Source organism: Merops nubicus, unplaced genomic scaffold (genome assembly GCF_000691845.1).
Source record: "Merops nubicus isolate BGI_N331 unplaced genomic scaffold, ASM69184v1 scaffold2273, whole genome shotgun sequence".
Classification (NCBI taxonomy): Eukaryota; Metazoa; Chordata; class Aves; order Coraciiformes; family Meropidae; genus Merops; species Merops nubicus.
The window spans coordinates 46,185-63,957 of record NW_008600797.1 but is presented as its reverse complement, the minus strand read 5'-3'; the positions used below and the strand labels follow the sequence as shown (position 1 = coordinate 63,957).

Here is a 17,773-nt window from a genome sequence, read left to right as displayed (position 1 = left end):
GCAGGAAACCATGAGATCCCCCATCATTTCTGAGTCTTGGGCAGTTATAGCTGGCATAATAGTGATGCTGGTGATGAAGTCCTGTTTGTTATCTCGCTTACAGAGCACTGGTATAAATCAGCTGTAGCTCTGATGACATGAGAAGAATCAAAATGTTGTAGTATGAGGTCAAAATGGGGCCTCTAGACCTGCTTCAGCTACTGCAGCCCTTCCTTAGGGTGACAGCCCAGCTCTGTGGTCCGGGCACAAGGGGACGCTGGCCAATTTACCCCTCCCAGAGCTACTGAGAGCTGAGGAAGGCAAGTGTAGCTGTGAAAGCATTTAAGCTGCTGTGGATGCAGCATTGACAAGGGGCTGGGCTTGTCCTAAAGGCTAGAGATAAAGTGTGCACAGCAAGAGCAGTGAAAAGCCATGAAAAATCTCCTGTTGTTTCCTGGGAAAGACTCGAGCAGCTCGACTGGTATCCACTTACTTCCCCCTGATTCCCACCAGAGACTGGCAGCAGCATGCTGTAACTCTCAATACAAATTGCACCTACCCCTTTGTGCACCTTGTGGGCTGACAGCTAGGTTAGACAGCCAGTCTCCTGGATTAATCATTATTTAAAATCCAGGTGCATTTTTTTTCCACCCTCTCTAGCTGGCTGTAAGAAGAGAGACAGGCTCCAGATGCTGATCTGTGTGTGCAGTGGCACTTGGGGAGGTTGGCAGGGGGATGATGACCTTTTGAAGGTCACTGGTGTTGGCCTCTGAAGGTAAGCACCACGCTCTGTGAGATCCCCAGTAATGGCAGAGCTCAGTGAGCCAGGGATGGCTTTTTTTTTTTTTTTTAGTTTGTTTGGCAAGGAGAAAGATAGGGAATACAGACCCGAGTAGGTGGATGGAGACAGCCAGCCAGCACGCAGCCACAGCATCACAAACCCAGCCGTGCTCAGGGCTGCTCGTCCTGCTGCACGGGGCTGCTCTCTGGCCAGGGGAGAGGGAGGGCCTGTCCAGGGAGATGAGATGGGCTCTGCTAATCTGAGCCTGGAATCTCTGCTGATCCCTGCCAGGCATAAGAAGCCAGGTATTTTACAGCCGTTGCAAACTTCCATTCAAAACTGCGTTTGGATTCAGGTCACATAGCCAGCAGTATGTCAGGAAAACCTAGGAATCCTCCTGAGAGCAGAGCTTAACCTGTAAAACAACCTTGGCCTGCAGAAGTATTAACTGTGCCTACATTAAATTAAGAGGAGACAGCATCCGGGAGAATTTGGAAGTCCATTTCAAAATGTAAAAATCTTCAGTAACAGAATGTGCAGATTTATGCTCAATCTCTTCATTTATTTGAATCCAGTAAAGCACAGAGATCAATCTGATCCATTTTAACCAAATTGTGACACAAGCATCACTGGTTTCTGCTCATGCAGAAACTGGGGTTTGTCCTGCCACAGGCTTCACAAATGGCAAGTGCCTCCTTTCTGTACTGTCACCGAGCTGGAGGGGAAGGTGGGGGAACTCTTCTCCATTTCACACTTCAGATCCAGAGGACTTCATCTCTCAGCCACAGGAACTAATTATCCAACAGAATAACCAGCCCAGTGCAACTATGCTGTGCTTTGACTAATTTTAATATCACTTCATCTTAATGTGCAGAAGTAATTTGGTCTACTGAGCTGGTGCCATAAATAGAAATGCAATAGGTTTCCTTTTCAGCAGCCTGAACTGGGGCTCGGCTGTTGCAGCTAGTGCCCAGACTTTGGGGTTCAGTGACCTTGAAAAACTAAATAATTAATGCAAATCTGGCACTTGTAAGTCTAATGACTTAGCTGTGTCCCAGCCCACTGCAGCTTGCAGTTTTAGATACCCAGGCCCTATGGATGTGAGGAGAGGAAGGTGGAGAAAGGGGTATTGGTTAGAAGGGTGCGATGGGCGGTGCTGTGCCAGCCACACTGCTGTGGCCACCAGCCCCCGAGGAGGTGGTGTCTGGGCACTCTGTCTTCATCACAGCCTCCAGGCAGGAGCTCTCTCCATCCCACCTGGATGGAGTTATGCTGGATCCTGTACTTGCTGAAGCAGAGAGAGGAATTCTCCAGATTTGTTAAATATCATTTTTTTTGGTTCAATATCTGGAATTGGGGAAGTTGGGCAAGAAAGATGGGCTGTGTCCTTAGCTTGTGCATGCCCCCAAATGCAGCCTTTTATTTTAATGCTGCTGTTTTTGTCGTGGCAGTGCCTGCTCAGTGAGCTTTCAGCACCTTTGCTGACCCCAGTGGAGATGCTCAGGGTGCAGGGTTTGTCACCAGAGATTGAGACAGAGACCTGGTCTGCTCTCAGGCACCAGGCTCTCGCCTCCCCCCTCGCCTTGCCTGGCCCCACGGTAAGAAGAACTGTTCTGTTCCCACCAGAACTCTCCCATGTGGAGGCTCCGTGCACATGACTGGGGTGTTCGCTGCCACGCACAGTCATTCTCGGGTAGGAAGTGACTTGTCCACGTGTCCATGAGAATATCAATGTGAGAAGCGCTCAACGCTGGCCTGCGCCTGTAGAGCACTTACAAAGGACAAGGGACACTCCAGGCCCCATGGTACATCATCCTGTGTGGGATGAGCTATGCTCCCTGGATGAGATGGAAAAGAGATGTCCTCTACAGAGATGTGAGCTCAGTTTGTGCACTGATTTCTGCTTTCTCTGCTCTGCATTTACCAGTGAAGCAGAAGCTGGAAGCATTATATTTCCTTGAAGTGAGAAATGGGTATACCCATTATTATAACCAGATGAGTAGCCCTCCAGAAACCCATTTAGGAAGAAATTTTATTGTGTGCTCCTACCTCAGAATTAATTTTCATTGTTTCCTCGGTGTGGTAGAGCAGGAGCTTCTGGCCAGAGGAAGTGAGATTAACATACACCTGGAGGCAGGGGTACTGGGAGATCTTCCAGCAGTCTGGACCACAGCTAAATGAGCAGTTGAAGGTTTCTGTGATGGATGCATTGAGAAGCGAGCACTGAGTCTCTTCTGTCCAGACACTAAGTAGGTAAAAAACAGACATTAGAGTGCGACAATAATGGGCAATAAGCATTAAAAACATTTCAGGCTTTCCCTTGAGAATGTATCAAGGGGCATCTTGTAGGAGGGCTTTGAGCAAAGGCTGGACTTTCTCATGCCACACTTCACAGGCATTGCACTATTCTGTATTACCCAAAGTCTGTGTTTTGGGCACAAAATTACCTGACTCACTTTAGCCCCGCTCAGCCCCTCATGCAACTCACACCTGGAGTAGCTGTTCTGTCCCTTCCCATGAGGGCTGAGGGTCTGCTTGCCACTTGCCAAACCTACAAAAGGTTTTATGTGGTAAGTGATACTGAAGTTTTCTGACCAGTTCTCTTGGCGTTTTACTTCCGCAGTAATTCTGCTTGTATTTTACATTTATGTTAAATTATGCTATGATGTGTGGGGGGAAATAGTGTGAAAGGTTTGGTGTTATTTTTTTTTTCCCCTTCAAGGCACTATTTTACCGGGGGGGATATTGCTGTCTGTAAATGAGAATAAACCCTGAGGAGACCTGGCTGTATGAAAAGATGTGACAGCAAAGATTCCTGGGTTGTCTTCTCCTCACTTTCACCTTTCTGCCTGTTGTTTTATTCATGCATGGGGTAATAAAGTAACACCTACCTACAACAGGCTTGTGAAGATGGAATATTTGATACTTTCTAGGTGCTTTGATATCTTCTGGCAATATTTCACATAGTTTGTAATATAAATCATCTCTTTCCACATGAGCAATTTTGACCTTAGCAGCCTCTGCAATTGACCCTGATACTGCTGAAAGGTCTGGGAGAGCAATTTGGAAAAGCAAATGCTCTTGGATAATTAACAGGTCTTGATCTCTGTTTTCAAAATCTAAACTTTGCCTGGGTTTAAAAAGGGACAAATACCTTTATTGCACGAATAAGATGCTGCAAACCAGTACAGTTTTTTTTCCTTATCATTGCAGGGTCAAGACAAATATTTTCTTGTAGGTGTACCAGTGTAATTGAGGACGTTCATACCAGTTAACTTAGGCACTTATTGCACATGCCTAAAGAAGAAACCTGTTGTGGATAAGCCAAACCGTGCCAGGTATTGGTTGCTGTCTCAGGGTGATTGCGGGCAGACAACCCCAGTTACACATTTTTAATTCTCCTGACTCCACTGATCAGGGTAGAAAAAACATTGCTGACAGTCTTATTATAGTCTGGGCTGGATTTTAAATAGGGCTGGTTCTTGAAAAGTGATTTCAAATGCTGCCAATGAATCACGGGCCAAACTTTCTGTTCCATGGCAGAGAACGAAGCTAGAGAAGGCCTCAGAAAAATTAAGTGCAGTGTAGTAATGATGAAAGATGATCTTTCATTTCCAGCAAACTACTATATTTCAAGAGGATTTCACTTGTTAAAATGAAATAACCTACATGGAAAACTACATGCTACAAAGCAGCCTGATTTCTTTCACAAATTACTTCTCCATTCCTCATGTGAAAGCATGTTCTTCCTTGAGACTGTTGAATATATTTGCTCTTTTCTCCTGAGTTTGACTGAGCTTTGCAGCAACAAGCCCTGGGAGGCTTGTGGGGGTCAGCCGACTGCTGACCAGCTGATACAGGTATTATACTGATGTTAAACCGTGGCAAGTCTAAAGCCTATGGATCAAGATTTTGTCAAACAGGGATCTAATTTTTCCCTCACTTATGCTAGTATTATTCAACTTGTTTTCACCGTAGTTATGCCTAATTTATACTGACTGGGATAAGGAAGTGCAGAATCAGGCTTATGTTCATGAAAGGAAAAATTATAAAACCTTAATAAAAAAGAGTCAAAAGAATAAGCCACATGAAGTTGGTTGGAGAAGAGAGTGTGAGGTCAGGGTAACCATCATGAAACATCATGAAAACCATCATCTTACCTTTGCATGTAAGACCGCAGCAGGGTGATTCCCAGCAGAAAGTACATCATGATAGAGCACACCATCATGGCCAGCCCGAGGAGTATGGCCCGGTCTTCTCCAGCTTTTAGGGCTGTGACTGTTTTCCTTTTGTCCAGTAGATCATGATCCCTGATTTTTTGGTAAATATTTCTGAGGTTGAAAATAATACATTCATATGTGAAGTTCATATTTAACCAATGAATCCTCTACAGGGTGGGTAGTTCCACCTCCATACCCTCTTGTGGGAGAGAAAGGCTTAAAGGTCCTCAGGTGTCCTTTTTCATCGGGTTCACTCTGACCTGGTGGAAACTTATTTAGCTCCAAAATAAATTGCAGACGTTTCTGAAAAGGTAAAAACCTCTTGCAGCAAAGATAAAGATTAGTCACTTGTGCCAACTCAGTAAATCCTTCTTTGGTACAGCTTCATTGGCTCAGTTGAATAATGCAGTAGGGGAATTTGACCTGTGAATTCCATTGCAGGCCACTAGAAGATGTTTATGTATGTGGGGTGTCTTTTCTTCAGTAGAATACGGTAACAGGTCATATGTTACCATATGTAGAAGGCAGCCTGGAGAAAGTCACTACTAACATTATCTGAAAAGACCATGTACTATTTTGATTCCCAACAGGTTAGAGGTTTGGGTAATTTTCCACCCTGAGTGTGACTCTAAGCTCATGCAAAACTATGGGGATTTTGCAATTCATTTCTGTGGTGGTGTGGTGTGATTTATTTTTTTTTTTATTGGGAGCTTATTTATAAAATAGCTTTTTGGATGCCCAGTTACTCATTACAGTGAAAACCCTCACAGAAAATTATCCTCCAGACCTATTTGCCCTGGGATTAAAAAAAAAAAAAAAAAAAAGATACAACAAACCATTCCCCTTCAGCAGAGAGCCCTTTGCATTTTCTAACCATAAGTCCTTCTTTCATCTCTGAGCCTTTGATGATTCAATGGGTCATGAGGACACAATGGTGAAGAAGGAAATATTTGAGTACATTTCAAACACACTCAAACTTTGTGGGTTTAAAATGTACTTACAGACCTGAGGCTGATCAAAATCTCCTGTGTTTTCTGTTATGGTTCTTTTGAATCATCCAGGCAGCACCCGAAGCCTGTGAACCGCACACCTCTGAGCCCTGGCACCACCATAACATGGACATAGTAGTACACGTGGAAGAAGTTCCTCTTCTACTGCCTGCAAAATGGCAGGTGAGCAACATCAACATCACTTTGGGCTCTAGCAAACCCACCATTCATTTAAGCTGAAACCATCAAGTTTCACTGAACCTTGGAAAAAAGCACTGTGTCAGACCAACCATACAACTTGCATTCACTAAGAAGGACAAAGAAATAGAGTTAAGACAGACGTAAACCCATGCATAAACACAGAAGAAACAAGAAAATAGGTTTAAAAACAAAATCCCTGAAACTGGAATAGAATTTGTATTTAGATGATGAGTCGTAGTCAGGAAAAGCACATATGGTGTGGGGTTTTATAGCAAAAATCTTGCTTAGATGGTACTGCAGTCAATAGCCTTCCATACCTAAGACCCTTTGAGGTTTCTTCATCCAACTGTAATTTACATCTTTAGATATATTTCTCTTCAAAACCATCCTTTGAAGCTTGTCAATATTTTCCTAGTTGGAAATGAAATAGTAATTCAGCCTGTCAAAATCTTCTCTGGTGTTGGGTAGAAACAATATATTGTGAAGTGGCAGATGGAACTGCCTTCAAAGAAGTAATGTAGAGTAATAATCTAGTGTTACTTTTCTATTATTATTTATCAAACTGTATTTAACTCTGAGAGCTGCTATTATGGCTCGCTCTGCTCCCAAATGGAGGCAGGCAGGAAGGCAGAGACTGTCAAGCAGTTCCAGCACATTAACCGATCACACAGCATAACTTATGTCAGCGAGCAGACATACAACAGACGCAGTGCAATCGCTCACTGATGTCATTGGAGCAGCTAGGACATAAAAGGGATACAAATGGACAACTGAAAAACAAATAGCTAATTGAGAGCGGTTACAAATCCTTCCTGTGTGGCCCTGAGCCAAGAAAGGTGCAGGCAGAGGTAAGAAAAGGGTGGGCTGAGGGATGTGTCACAGAGGTGATCTATCTGGTAGGTGACTGGTGATGAGGACGGTGTGCAGTGACCACCTGCCAGGTGGATCTCCCATGCTTGCTTGACACAGCAAGTCCACCTAAATAAAGCTCTGCCTTGGGGGTCACACTTGGAGCGCTTGTTCAGCTGCTCTGTTGCAAATATTTGCTATTCCAGGCCCTGAACAACAGAAGAGTGGGAGCCTGGTGCACCTTACTGTTTTTTTTTCCCCTCCTGACTCCCTGCAAGAAGTGGGTGTGGTGACACACGCTGGGGCTGGGTGGCACGTGCCCGTGTGTGACGCACTGGTCTTGATGTAGCTCAGGAGACATGCTGAGTAACCATCCCTCCTCCTCCCCGCCCGTGCCTGCACCGAGGAGGTGCCAATTTTCTCTGTATGATACTGGGAACATCTGCTATTACCAGACTTCACATTCTTGCCCCTCAGAGCCTTGGTTTTGGGGAACATGATACGTTATGCAGAGTATCTTACCACCAACTGAGCAGCCTCGGTGTCTCCTTAGCTGGGGTGGCAGCAGCACCCTGCCCAGGTGTGTGCGTTGCTCTGTGGGGTGGATTTTGTGTATGTGTGAGCTTTTGGCACAGCCCAGGGACCAAGTTCTGCTTTGTGAAATGGAAGAGTGTTGTGCTTAGCTGGTGGATTTTAGATCCCAGGGCTGCACAGCCACAATTAGCTTACTGCTGTAGTGTGTTTAAGTACAGATCACTGTATCCCAGATATTACTCATGTAGGTGACTCTGTCTAGTGCTTGTGATTACCTGTGATAACTCTATAAATATGAAACTGAGTGGGGGGCATTTGCTTCTGAAGAAGACCCAGCTGTCAGAGTGTGGGGTTTCTCCACTCTTTGCAAAGATGTTTAATAGAAAGCAAGCCTCCAAGGACAAAAGGTCCTTAGTCCCTTGATAAATTCCAAACTGAAGTTCTCCCTTACTAAATCTCCATGTTCCTTTTGCCAAATTGCTCAGAGGATACGGGCTGGCTGCTCTACCCGGGCTCAGCTGCCAGAGGAACCCTTGGCTGTGACTGTGCCTGCTGGGGACAGAGCAGAGATTTCCCTCTCCGTATCTCTGCACAGCAGCAGTGCAGGGATCCCTCAGCAATGTGGTCAGCAGCTCCTTACATGATCTCCAGAGGAAGGCTTAGAGAGGACCTGTGTGGTAGAATTCAGCAGGTTATGTTAGCCTGAACACCAGACAGCCAAGGAGAGTGACAATGCCAATCTGAGCCTACTGGCCCTAATAAAGAAGTTCTATGTCTTCTGTAGAGTCACTTGTATTAGCTGCAGCCAAGACCTTTATTTGCCATCACGAGGTACATGACCCTTTAGCACTCACTTATGTGAAGGACAAGGCAGATCAGCTTGCTGGCACAGGGCTGCTCTGCAGCTCTGGGGATGTGATTAATTTATTGGCATGTATTAGGAATTGTCCTGTACGCAGAGAGTTTGCAACTGGGGACTGCCACATAGAGCAGTAGAAGCTAGAGTAATGCTTCTTCTGACCCAGTACAACAGTTCTTATCTAGCTCCAAAATGGGGAGATCTAGGAGCTCTGCAAAGGGGCCCAAATCTCACTGGAAATCTGGAATAATGAATACCCAGGATAACCAGATGACTGCAATTACTATTTTTTTTTTTTTTTTTTAAATATAGGAACACTAATTATCTACCCTCAAATTCCTTCCCTTGCAAATGGACCATGGTGTGGCATTGAGATGTTGCCTCCTTCAGCACTGTGCGGCCACAGGACTTGTCAGATGAGGATGCCTGCCTGATCGTTCAAAGTGACTTTGAATTCACATTCACATCTCTGATATCACAGTTGTTATGCAGATGTCACTCAAATTACCTCATGTTGAGGTGCTTACTGATATCAGAAATCCTTGACTACGATGGTCAAAAAACCCTCCTGCATCTTACCTGCAGAATCCCCAATGCTCAAGGACTTTTCTGCTCAGAGGCCAATTTCTTTACATTTTTCTTTATAGGGTAGATTTAGCTGCATCGGTTTTTGATGCTGGAGCTATGGCAACAGGAAATCTCTCTGGAGCTCTCTCAAAAGTCTCAGGGATGGTTGTAGAAGGATTCCTATCGATATGAACACATTTCACTCACTCAATTCCTTCCCTCTTCCCCACCAAACTGGACAAAACTGAACCAAATTAAACCAGTGCTTTGGTTTTCTAAGCTCACAGTGTTGTGGAAAGCCTAATAGACAGCTGAGAAAGAATGAGGACTTGAATAGTTTCCAAAGCACACGAAATGGCAGTCAGGGAGCAGTGGATGTCTAAATACATACATGTGGGGCTTGATCCTGCAAAAAGAGATGCCTGAGAGAGACCTTCCACCCAGGAGGAGGTAATTCCTTCACAGCAAGTGACCCATTACTGCACAGCACGAGTTAGGTGGCAAGTTTGCTCCATGTGACAATCTTTCTGTTTGAAGTTTAAAGAACAAAAATTCCTAGGAAAGGGTCATTTAGGAGAAGTAATTTCTGTAAGACGCACTGCCTGCTTGATGCAGTGATGCTGTTGGTGACCTTACATGTGTTAAAATCACTGCCAGACGCTGGCGGATGGGTTTCTCCCACCAGTAATGTTTGCCCTGTGTTCACACCTCTCTTCTGCAGTCCTGAGGCTGTGGTTAGCACTCTCCTATTTCTATTTTACCTTCCTCCCTCTGCCTCCTGAATTTTATTAGTGACTCACTGGGTATGAAAATTTCCTCCTGTATGGCTCTACAGGACCACTTGGGAAATAAACCCACCCTAAGGTTTGAGAAGGCATCTGAGGTGACCACAGCTGATGTGTAAGCACAGAGGTGCTGCTCCACACCTCCCTGTTTTTGGAGGCAGGCAGGGGTGAGCTCTGCCCAGGGTTTAAGCTGACCAGACACTGGTGAGCCCTGTTTAGTACAGCAAGCAGCCCAAGTTAATAAGTCCCACTGAAAGGCATGGTGAGACCTGAAGGCCATGCTAATCAGGACCACAGGGCTTCCAGCCAGCCCAGCGGGTGGGTGGATATCTCCTCCAAGTGTCTAACCTCGGACCATCCTGCCCATGACAGTGTTTTAACACAGAAGAACATTAGCCTGGGGAAAATCCTATTAAAGAGGAGGCTTTGCAGAAATACATGAGTCAGGTAACCAGCTCCAACTAAAAGTCCATGGAAACTCGCTACCAAGCTGGCCTTTGTGGCTTCAAAATATCTGTTTGGGATCAGATTATCAAAAGAGACAAATACCTATGCAGCCTTTGCAGAAAAGTTCAGCAAATGGGCCAGTTCTCCAAAGAAACTTGGTGTTCTGAGGGCAGCTCTGCTGCCTGAACTCAGGAGTGCATCTTCTCAAGCAGATGCAAGCAGTAATGTCTCATTAGAATAACTGAAGTGTGTCCTCCTAATTGGCACTGTAGATACATTGGCCTCTGCTTTTGTTTCACCAGGGTCTGATTTTTTGTGATTACATTTAATAGTGACTGCAAGGGGACCTGAAGGAGAGGAGGCGAGGGAGGGAAGGGGGAAAGGAAAGAGAAGAAAGGCAAAAGTGACCTGACCAGTTGTGACAAGACAAGCTGTCCAGCTACTCTGACTACAAAGGAGAGAGACTTTGGAAGGATGAGTCTGAGCATTACTGACAATTGTTGTTTCGTCACTGATATTTAAATTTTTTCATTCCCAACTGAGTGTTGCCTTTGTCAGCAGACTAAAAACTTCTACCCCTTCCTTTTCTTCTGTGTAATTCCCTGCTCCTCTGGGAGATTCAGTAACTCATTTATTCCTCTGTCTCCTTCAGCCTACTTCCTCCAGCAACACCACTTAATTGGACTGGTGAGCCACCCCCTCACCTTCAAGCTGGTTGCCCTCCTCCAGCTATTGTGCAGTTTATTGCACACACACTCACCCTCACACAGGCATCCATATCGACAGAAAACATCTCTGACAGCTGGATGCATCATCCAGATGTGTAAAAAGTTATGTAGGGCAATGGCCTGGCTTGGGGAGAGGAGGCACTGTGTGTGTTGTCTGGAGGGGGATGTGGAAGGGGAGTGGGCCAATGGCTGGAAGCAGGATAGATGCAAAAGGCATAAAGATTTTGCATGGGCTGGAGCTGGGGTTGCAAACCTGTAGTGTGGGGTTAGTGTGCTTTTAAAAGTGTAACATGAGTGTGCTGACCTCAGAGATGTTTACGGTGTGCTGATGCTGTCCTGAGAACAAGGCTTTGGCCACGGTTCTGGCATTGTCCCTTCACTCTGTCTTGGCTTGGCAATAACACTGGCACACATTGGCTGGTCCTGTTGCCAAAGGGGCAGTAGCCAGGAGGGTGCAAGGCAAGGGGCACACACCCTTTGCATCTCTCCTACTTCTCTAGTGCTTCTGCTGAAGAGAAGCTACAGGCCACAGTCCCAAAGATTCAAACCCGTACAAGACAATTAGCATAGCTGCCATTTACCTTCTCTCGTCATGTCTGTATGATGTAGAGCTCCGGCCACTGGTCCAAATAAACATTTTAGAGGATTGCCCAGTGTTGGCTTTGCTCGCTGCAGTGGGACGATGGAAGGACCTGGGGGAAGAGGGATATTTTTTGTCACTGCCCATCCAATGTGGCAGACCACATTATATCCAGCATCCCAAATCCCCTGCGGCCGTGCCCAGTGTGCTCAGAAGGTGGACCATTTGTTACCTCAAGGTGAGATGTTAAATAATGGGGATGACAGATCAGCACATGGAAATGAAGGATTAATCTCATCAGCCCCACTGGTAAAATGTGACACTGGCTAGTCAGGCTTAGCTGTGCTCCACATTGCAAAGGATTTGCACGATGGCCGAGAAATCATTGATAGCTCAAGAAAAAGTAAGAGGTGTAGGCAATGTTCTTATGGCAATATTTTGGTGGGACAAAGTGGCAATTGTTTAAACACACAGATATTCATTACAGTTTTTGTGGTTGTACTGCAGCTCTCAGTAAGGTGTCTCAAGGAAGGCGTCTGAAGGCACAAGTATGAGACGTAATTGCAACATTTTGTGGAAATGTAACTGATGTGACAAAGATGTCTTTTCCAGCAGAGAAATTACTGACCCAAGGCCATTTGGCCAGACCAATTAAATTCCTGCCCAGGGACTTCTTTGTTCCACAGCAGGGTATGGAGACCTGCTGCCTTCTCTCAGGGTCTTTTGAAGAAAGGAAAAGTCTGCTGGGCTTCCTTTTAAGGACAGAACTTAAACCCTGTGCTTCATTTGGATCTCCTAGAACTGGAAATACAATGTATTGGAACTACCAGTGGGGCTACAGCTTGCCTCATAGTTCCTCCTAATATACTCCTGGTTTTAGTGAGGCTTAGTTAAAATCTTGATCTCTGAGAATTGGGCCCTTCCTGATGAGGCCTGTATTTTGCATTATTTCATGGCACATCACTTTGTGTTTTGATGCGTTCAGAGGAAGACTTAAAAAAAACAAACATTCCAGATACCAAATAGTTTAATGCTGAAATTTTTCATACACTGGGGATCATTCTTTCGCTCACTGGAAAACAAACCTGACTGTTGATGCTGTCAGAAGAGAAGGCACGTGAATTCCTCAGTGGCTGTCATCTGAAAAAGTCTGTAATATCACTACCTACACAATCATGCAAAGAGCTAATTTCAATATTTGCATAGTGGTGAACCTGGGAGAATACTTAAATCCTGTAGGAGGTGGCTGCAGGGGAAGACGGACATGGACAGGAGCCAAAATCCATCTGTATGCAGACAGGCTGATGGGTGCCAAGGGACCAGGCTTTCCATCTGGAGTCAGCCCAGAGCCCCACCATGGGGTCTCTGATGCAGACCCAGGCCAAACTCACACCCTGGTTGGGCAGCTGTCTGGGCAAAACGGCCAAACTGGTGATCCCATCACCTTCTCCCTGTTGGGATCCTGCTGCCATGCTCAGAGATGCCAGCTCAGCACTGTGCCTTGCAGGCAGGGACCTTGCTTGAAACCAGAGATGGAAATATTTGATGAATCTTTAGTGCTGCACTCGTGCACAGCAAATTGGACATGAAGGCCATCCAAAAGAAGGGAGGCAGAAGGAGGGGAATCTCCTCCAGGCTTTTCTGTGACTCTGTGGTCATCACTGCAGCTCTGAGACCCAAAAAATGACTCCTTTCTTTCACTACCACAATTGCAGCTAAGTACTGAGGAATAAACAATAAGACGGGGCAATTCCTCTTGAAATAACTATAGTTTAGAAAGTGAAACAGCAGGATCTGCCAGAATCTAATCAATATAGCCACTGACTAAGTGTTTTTACAATGATATTGGCCAGGAATGTGGTTTGCAGGACTGTGGATCTACTGACTCTGGTATGTGAGATTGCCCCCAGGCTACCTCGGAGAGCAGAACAGTGACCACCCAGCCTGCACAGAATGAGCTGGTGTTTCTGCATCCAGCTCTGCAGGAGGACTCAGGGCAATGATCTAAGGGCTTGGAGGCCACCTTGTATGTTGGTCTGAGACCTGTCCCAGGCTGAGTCCCTTAATACTGGAAAACAAAATTATGTATTTGCCATTGGACCCGTTAGGGCATCACACATGAGCTGCATGACAGGAAAGCCTGGCTCGTCGTACTGTCACAGCCTGAGCTGTCCCAGAACCATCAGGAGGTGGTGGTGAATGCTACTAGAGAGTCTGTTCTCAATTAAGCAAAACTTGGGCACACATTAAAGATGATCAGCAGCTTCTGCTGCCTTTCTGAGCCTACAGGGATACCTGGGCAGGTCTGCCTGGGCAGGCAGGCAGATTTGCAAGCTCCAGAGCAAACTGCAGAAGCACTGCCAGGGTGGGATCTGGGTGAGATGAGTCCATCCTATCAAGGGGATGCCAGAGGAGGAAATAGGGTGTCCTTCTTCCCACCAAAGTCAGAATGATTTCAGACTCCCTCATAGTGCCAGTGCCCTGGAGCAGTCCATATGTGATAGCATTCTGCCTGCTTCATTAGCTGGGAAATCCAGGCTAACCATCACTATTTAACACACAATTGCACATCAAATTGTGTGTAAAATTGTAACCCTGATGACATCACAGCAGCCACTCCAGAGGTCAGAAGTAAGCCACTGAAGTCCATGGTTCCTTTCAGCAGGGGTTAGCTGGAAGGTGAAAGCCTTCTGCAGAACAGTAACAATACAACCTCCCCAAGACCCTCCTTTGAAGACTTTTGCAGGATTTGTAACCTAGAATGGTTACAGCTACTTGACCATGTCCTGCCTCACCAGGTCAGTTAGCAAACTTTCATGCCTTTCTCCATCCCAGAGGCAGTCACCAGGCAGGACTGTGAACCTCATTCCTTCCCTGTCCCCTCTCTCTTTTCTAAGAAAAAACAGTAGCGCTATGGGGTTTTTTTTGCCCATTGCCTCGTCGAGTCAGCTGCTGGCAACGTATTTTTATCATGCAACAGGTAATCAGTCTGTGAAATTCATTACTGCAGGATGTTAGCAGAGCATTTAGAGTAAACGTGGATCGTGCTATTGCTTAAACAGGCAGAGCACCTAAAGTCATGACAATACCTCTTAAAAACTGTTTACAAGAGGTGTTTCAAGCTGCTTTTTGACTATCAGGAGTCTCTAGGGGATGTTCTTATTGGGTAGGTTACCAGCAAACTGCTGTACTTGATGTGATTTTGCTAGAGTCAGGATGCTTGGCTGGACTCTGGGCTTTCTGCTCAACTTTGCCTGAACACGGCTATCTCCTTTATTACTGTGGCATCAACACAGTTGTCTCTTGGCATAGTTGCCACAGACACAGGCAAGGAGGCCAAGCTTTGGTTTTTACAAAACACACCTCATGCTTCACATTTGGGTCCATTCTGAATAAATCACAATGATTAAGTGAGAAATGCAGAGAAAAAAGTGTACAGTCTCCTGCAAAGACACGTATGCCTATGCCCAGCACACTTCACTGATCTGCACTGGCTGAGGAGCAGCTCTGAGTGCCAATGATGCTGACACAGTGGGTCTGCCCAGGGCTGACCCACTCCTCCCACCTTCCTCTGTTCTCATCCTCCTCTTGAATATTATCTTCTGCTGAATTGTGTGGAACTCACTAGAAAACCTGACAAGGTTTGCACTTTTCCAGTCATAGCAGGATGAGGAGTTGAGATAGTGCTTGTGTGATTGAGCTGCTCTGCCCCATCCTAAGGAATATCGACATAGCCACCCAACAGCGACTGCCCGAGAGAGGACTGCGGTGTGAATAAAACACCCTAGGGCAGTGTTTGCTTCAAATTGTTCACAAAGTGATGTAATTATGAGGGTGAATCTCAAAATCCCTTGGCTGGTCCTTTGGGAATTATGTTACGTGCTCAGTTGTCCTCACTTTCACCCTGGGCTGGCTGCTTTCCTTCCTCAGGCTTTGGTTGTCATGATTGGTATGAAATGTTCCTTACCTCTAGGTCACCACATCTGTGAACATCCAAAGAAGGATATTACAGACAACATTTTCAGATGGAAAGCTGGATTTTGTGAGTCTTTATTTGTAATTGCCTCTGTCTGTGTTTATGTTAATCATAGGGTTACTGAGACCTTGGAGAACCATTTATGGCACCAAACTAATGAGCTTTGTTCCCCTTATGACATTTCATTTCCTGAGCAATGTGGCCACTGTAAAAAGGGAAGCACTTGCATTAATTTTGCCTTATAAAAGGCACCCTGAGTCATCAAAAGCCAACAAAAACTAAACAGTCACTTAAAGATATAATGACTGAGCTCTTAAGCTTTGTCTGAATACACCCGCATCCTGCATTGTCCACACTGCCAAGCACTCTGGACGCTTCACCCCAAAATTTCCCAGCCAGAGGATTCGTTTGAACCCTGAGGCAGTTTCCTATGGGCCCTGAAGTTTTCCTGCTAGTCCACATGTTAAGCTCTCCCTATGCCACAACACAGTGGTCAGTGCCAGTTCTTGGACAAGCAGAGTGGCTACTGTTGAGTGACAGGAGATATTCAGTCTCTCTCATGGCTGGAGAGACCTTTTTTTTGGAGTGGTCCCATGCACTGTCACCCATGGGAAAAGGAATAGGCTGAAGCCAGGCACCAAAGTCAACCTGCAAGGGGACAGTGGTTCACTATGAGGTGAATTTACTGAATATGGACAGTTAGACTTTATGCCCCAATAGGTCTTACCCAAGCTGGTGTCTGCTCATAATATGTTTCCTATGAGCTGAGCCAGAAAACAGGGAGAAGTATTGTGTGATGAAGGATGAAAGAATAAATGAAATGGCCTATTGAACTTCTGATGTAAAGTGTAGCCTGACTACTGGGTACTCTGGCATTCTGGTGTCTTAGTGTGTAGAAGGGTTTCCCAGTCAGAGTGGTGGAGTTAGCTACTATATTAAGGTGCTTCTGTCTGATTCAGGAGATGATCCAGGGGAGTTTTCTGGTGCTGCTTTGAACAAATACTAGAGCCAGACCCAGGACTAAAACCAATTCCTGAAATATGTGACTCCCAAGTATGGTCCATGGCAACATGAAGGGGTGGATGGAAGCAGAGCTACCCCAGGGACAGTCTGAGAAGAAACCCAGCTGGGTGGTAAAACTGAGCAGGGATCTGCCTGGGGGATCTGAGCGAGATCCACTGTGGCCATGGCTGTGATGTGACACCAAAGCCCCTGCACACGTGTACCAAGGGAAATCTCACACTTTAGTACTGAAGATACAAACCAGGTGAACAACTAGCTGGCACTTCTCCTGTTCTGACACAATTCAGAGGGCAGTGTTCCTTGTGTAGCCAAAATGTCTGGTTTATTTGCAGGTGTCCATCTGAGGACAGTATCTGCTTGCCCTAACCCCCCTTGTCTGAGGCCATAACAGAAGAACAGCAAGCATGGACCAAGAACAGCAATAAGCTAACTTGTAAAAGAAATGCATCTGCATCAGTAGAAGACAGTTACCACTTAGGGAACATCTAGCGCTCTGGCAGCAGACCCACTAAGGTGTGAGGCAGCACCAGCAAGATCAGATGGTGTGTTTCTGCCTCGTGACTGGACCTTGCTGTGCTGCAAGTTAATGGGCACTGGGCAGGACAGAGTGACATCAATTACTGTTCTCATTGGAGCATCTCGGGAGCTCTGGCTGTACTGACTAGTCCAACTGGAAGATGACCTTGAATTTGGGGTTCCTCATTATGGCAAGGGGAAAATGGACAATAAGCATCTGGTGCTAATGTACTGACAAGAGTTTAGGAAGACTGATTGCTAATGATGCTTCATTAATGAATTCACCTCTATTTCTGGCCCTTCTCCTCTCTCTCCCTAGAGCTCAGAGTTGAACTCTCCATCTAGTTTTTGAGTTGAATGAGGGAGACACTCTGGAGCCAGGGCAGTCTTGCTGGGCTCCCATGGCACAGGTATGTCTAGGATACTCTATGTCCAAAGGAGGAAGAGAACAGGGCTGTCAGTCACAACTGAAGCTGTCACATGGGGATGCAGCTTAGCTGTGGGGGAAACACGGCAGCATTTGGATTTGTTTTCAAAGGCAAAATTTCTTTTAACTTTAAGTCATCCTTTACAATTGTTAATTCCTGCTCCCCAGTATATACAGGAGTGAGACATTCAGAAAGGCTGAGGTACCTATACCTTTTTGTTACATGACGACATGAAATATGTTCACACTTAAAAATTAAATATTCCAGAGTAGACTCTAAATCTTCCAGGTTTACATTTTTTTTTTTCTCCA

General features: G+C 45.7%; 1 protein-coding gene across 2 annotated transcripts in view; it reads right to left on the bottom strand.

Moving 5' to 3' along the window:
- Positions 1–11,627, bottom strand: part of KCNMB2 (potassium large conductance calcium-activated channel, subfamily M, beta member 2) — a 16,064-nt gene extending 4,437 nt beyond the window's left edge. The window contains exons 1-3 of one of the 2 annotated variants that reach the window (XM_008937769.1): positions 11,521–11,627; positions 4,921–5,070; positions 2,810–3,005 (exon numbers count right to left, since the gene is read on the bottom strand). In XM_008937769.1, coding sequence (XP_008936017.1) covers positions 2,810–3,005; positions 4,921–5,070; positions 11,521–11,576 — 402 coding nt within the window. In that variant the 5' untranslated portion in view covers positions 11,577–11,627. Of the gene's footprint in view, positions 1–2,809; positions 3,006–4,920; positions 5,092–11,520 lie in introns of both variants that reach the window. The other variant, XM_008937768.1, reaches the window with a different exon arrangement.
- Positions 11,628–17,773: the final 6,146 nt, after the last annotated feature.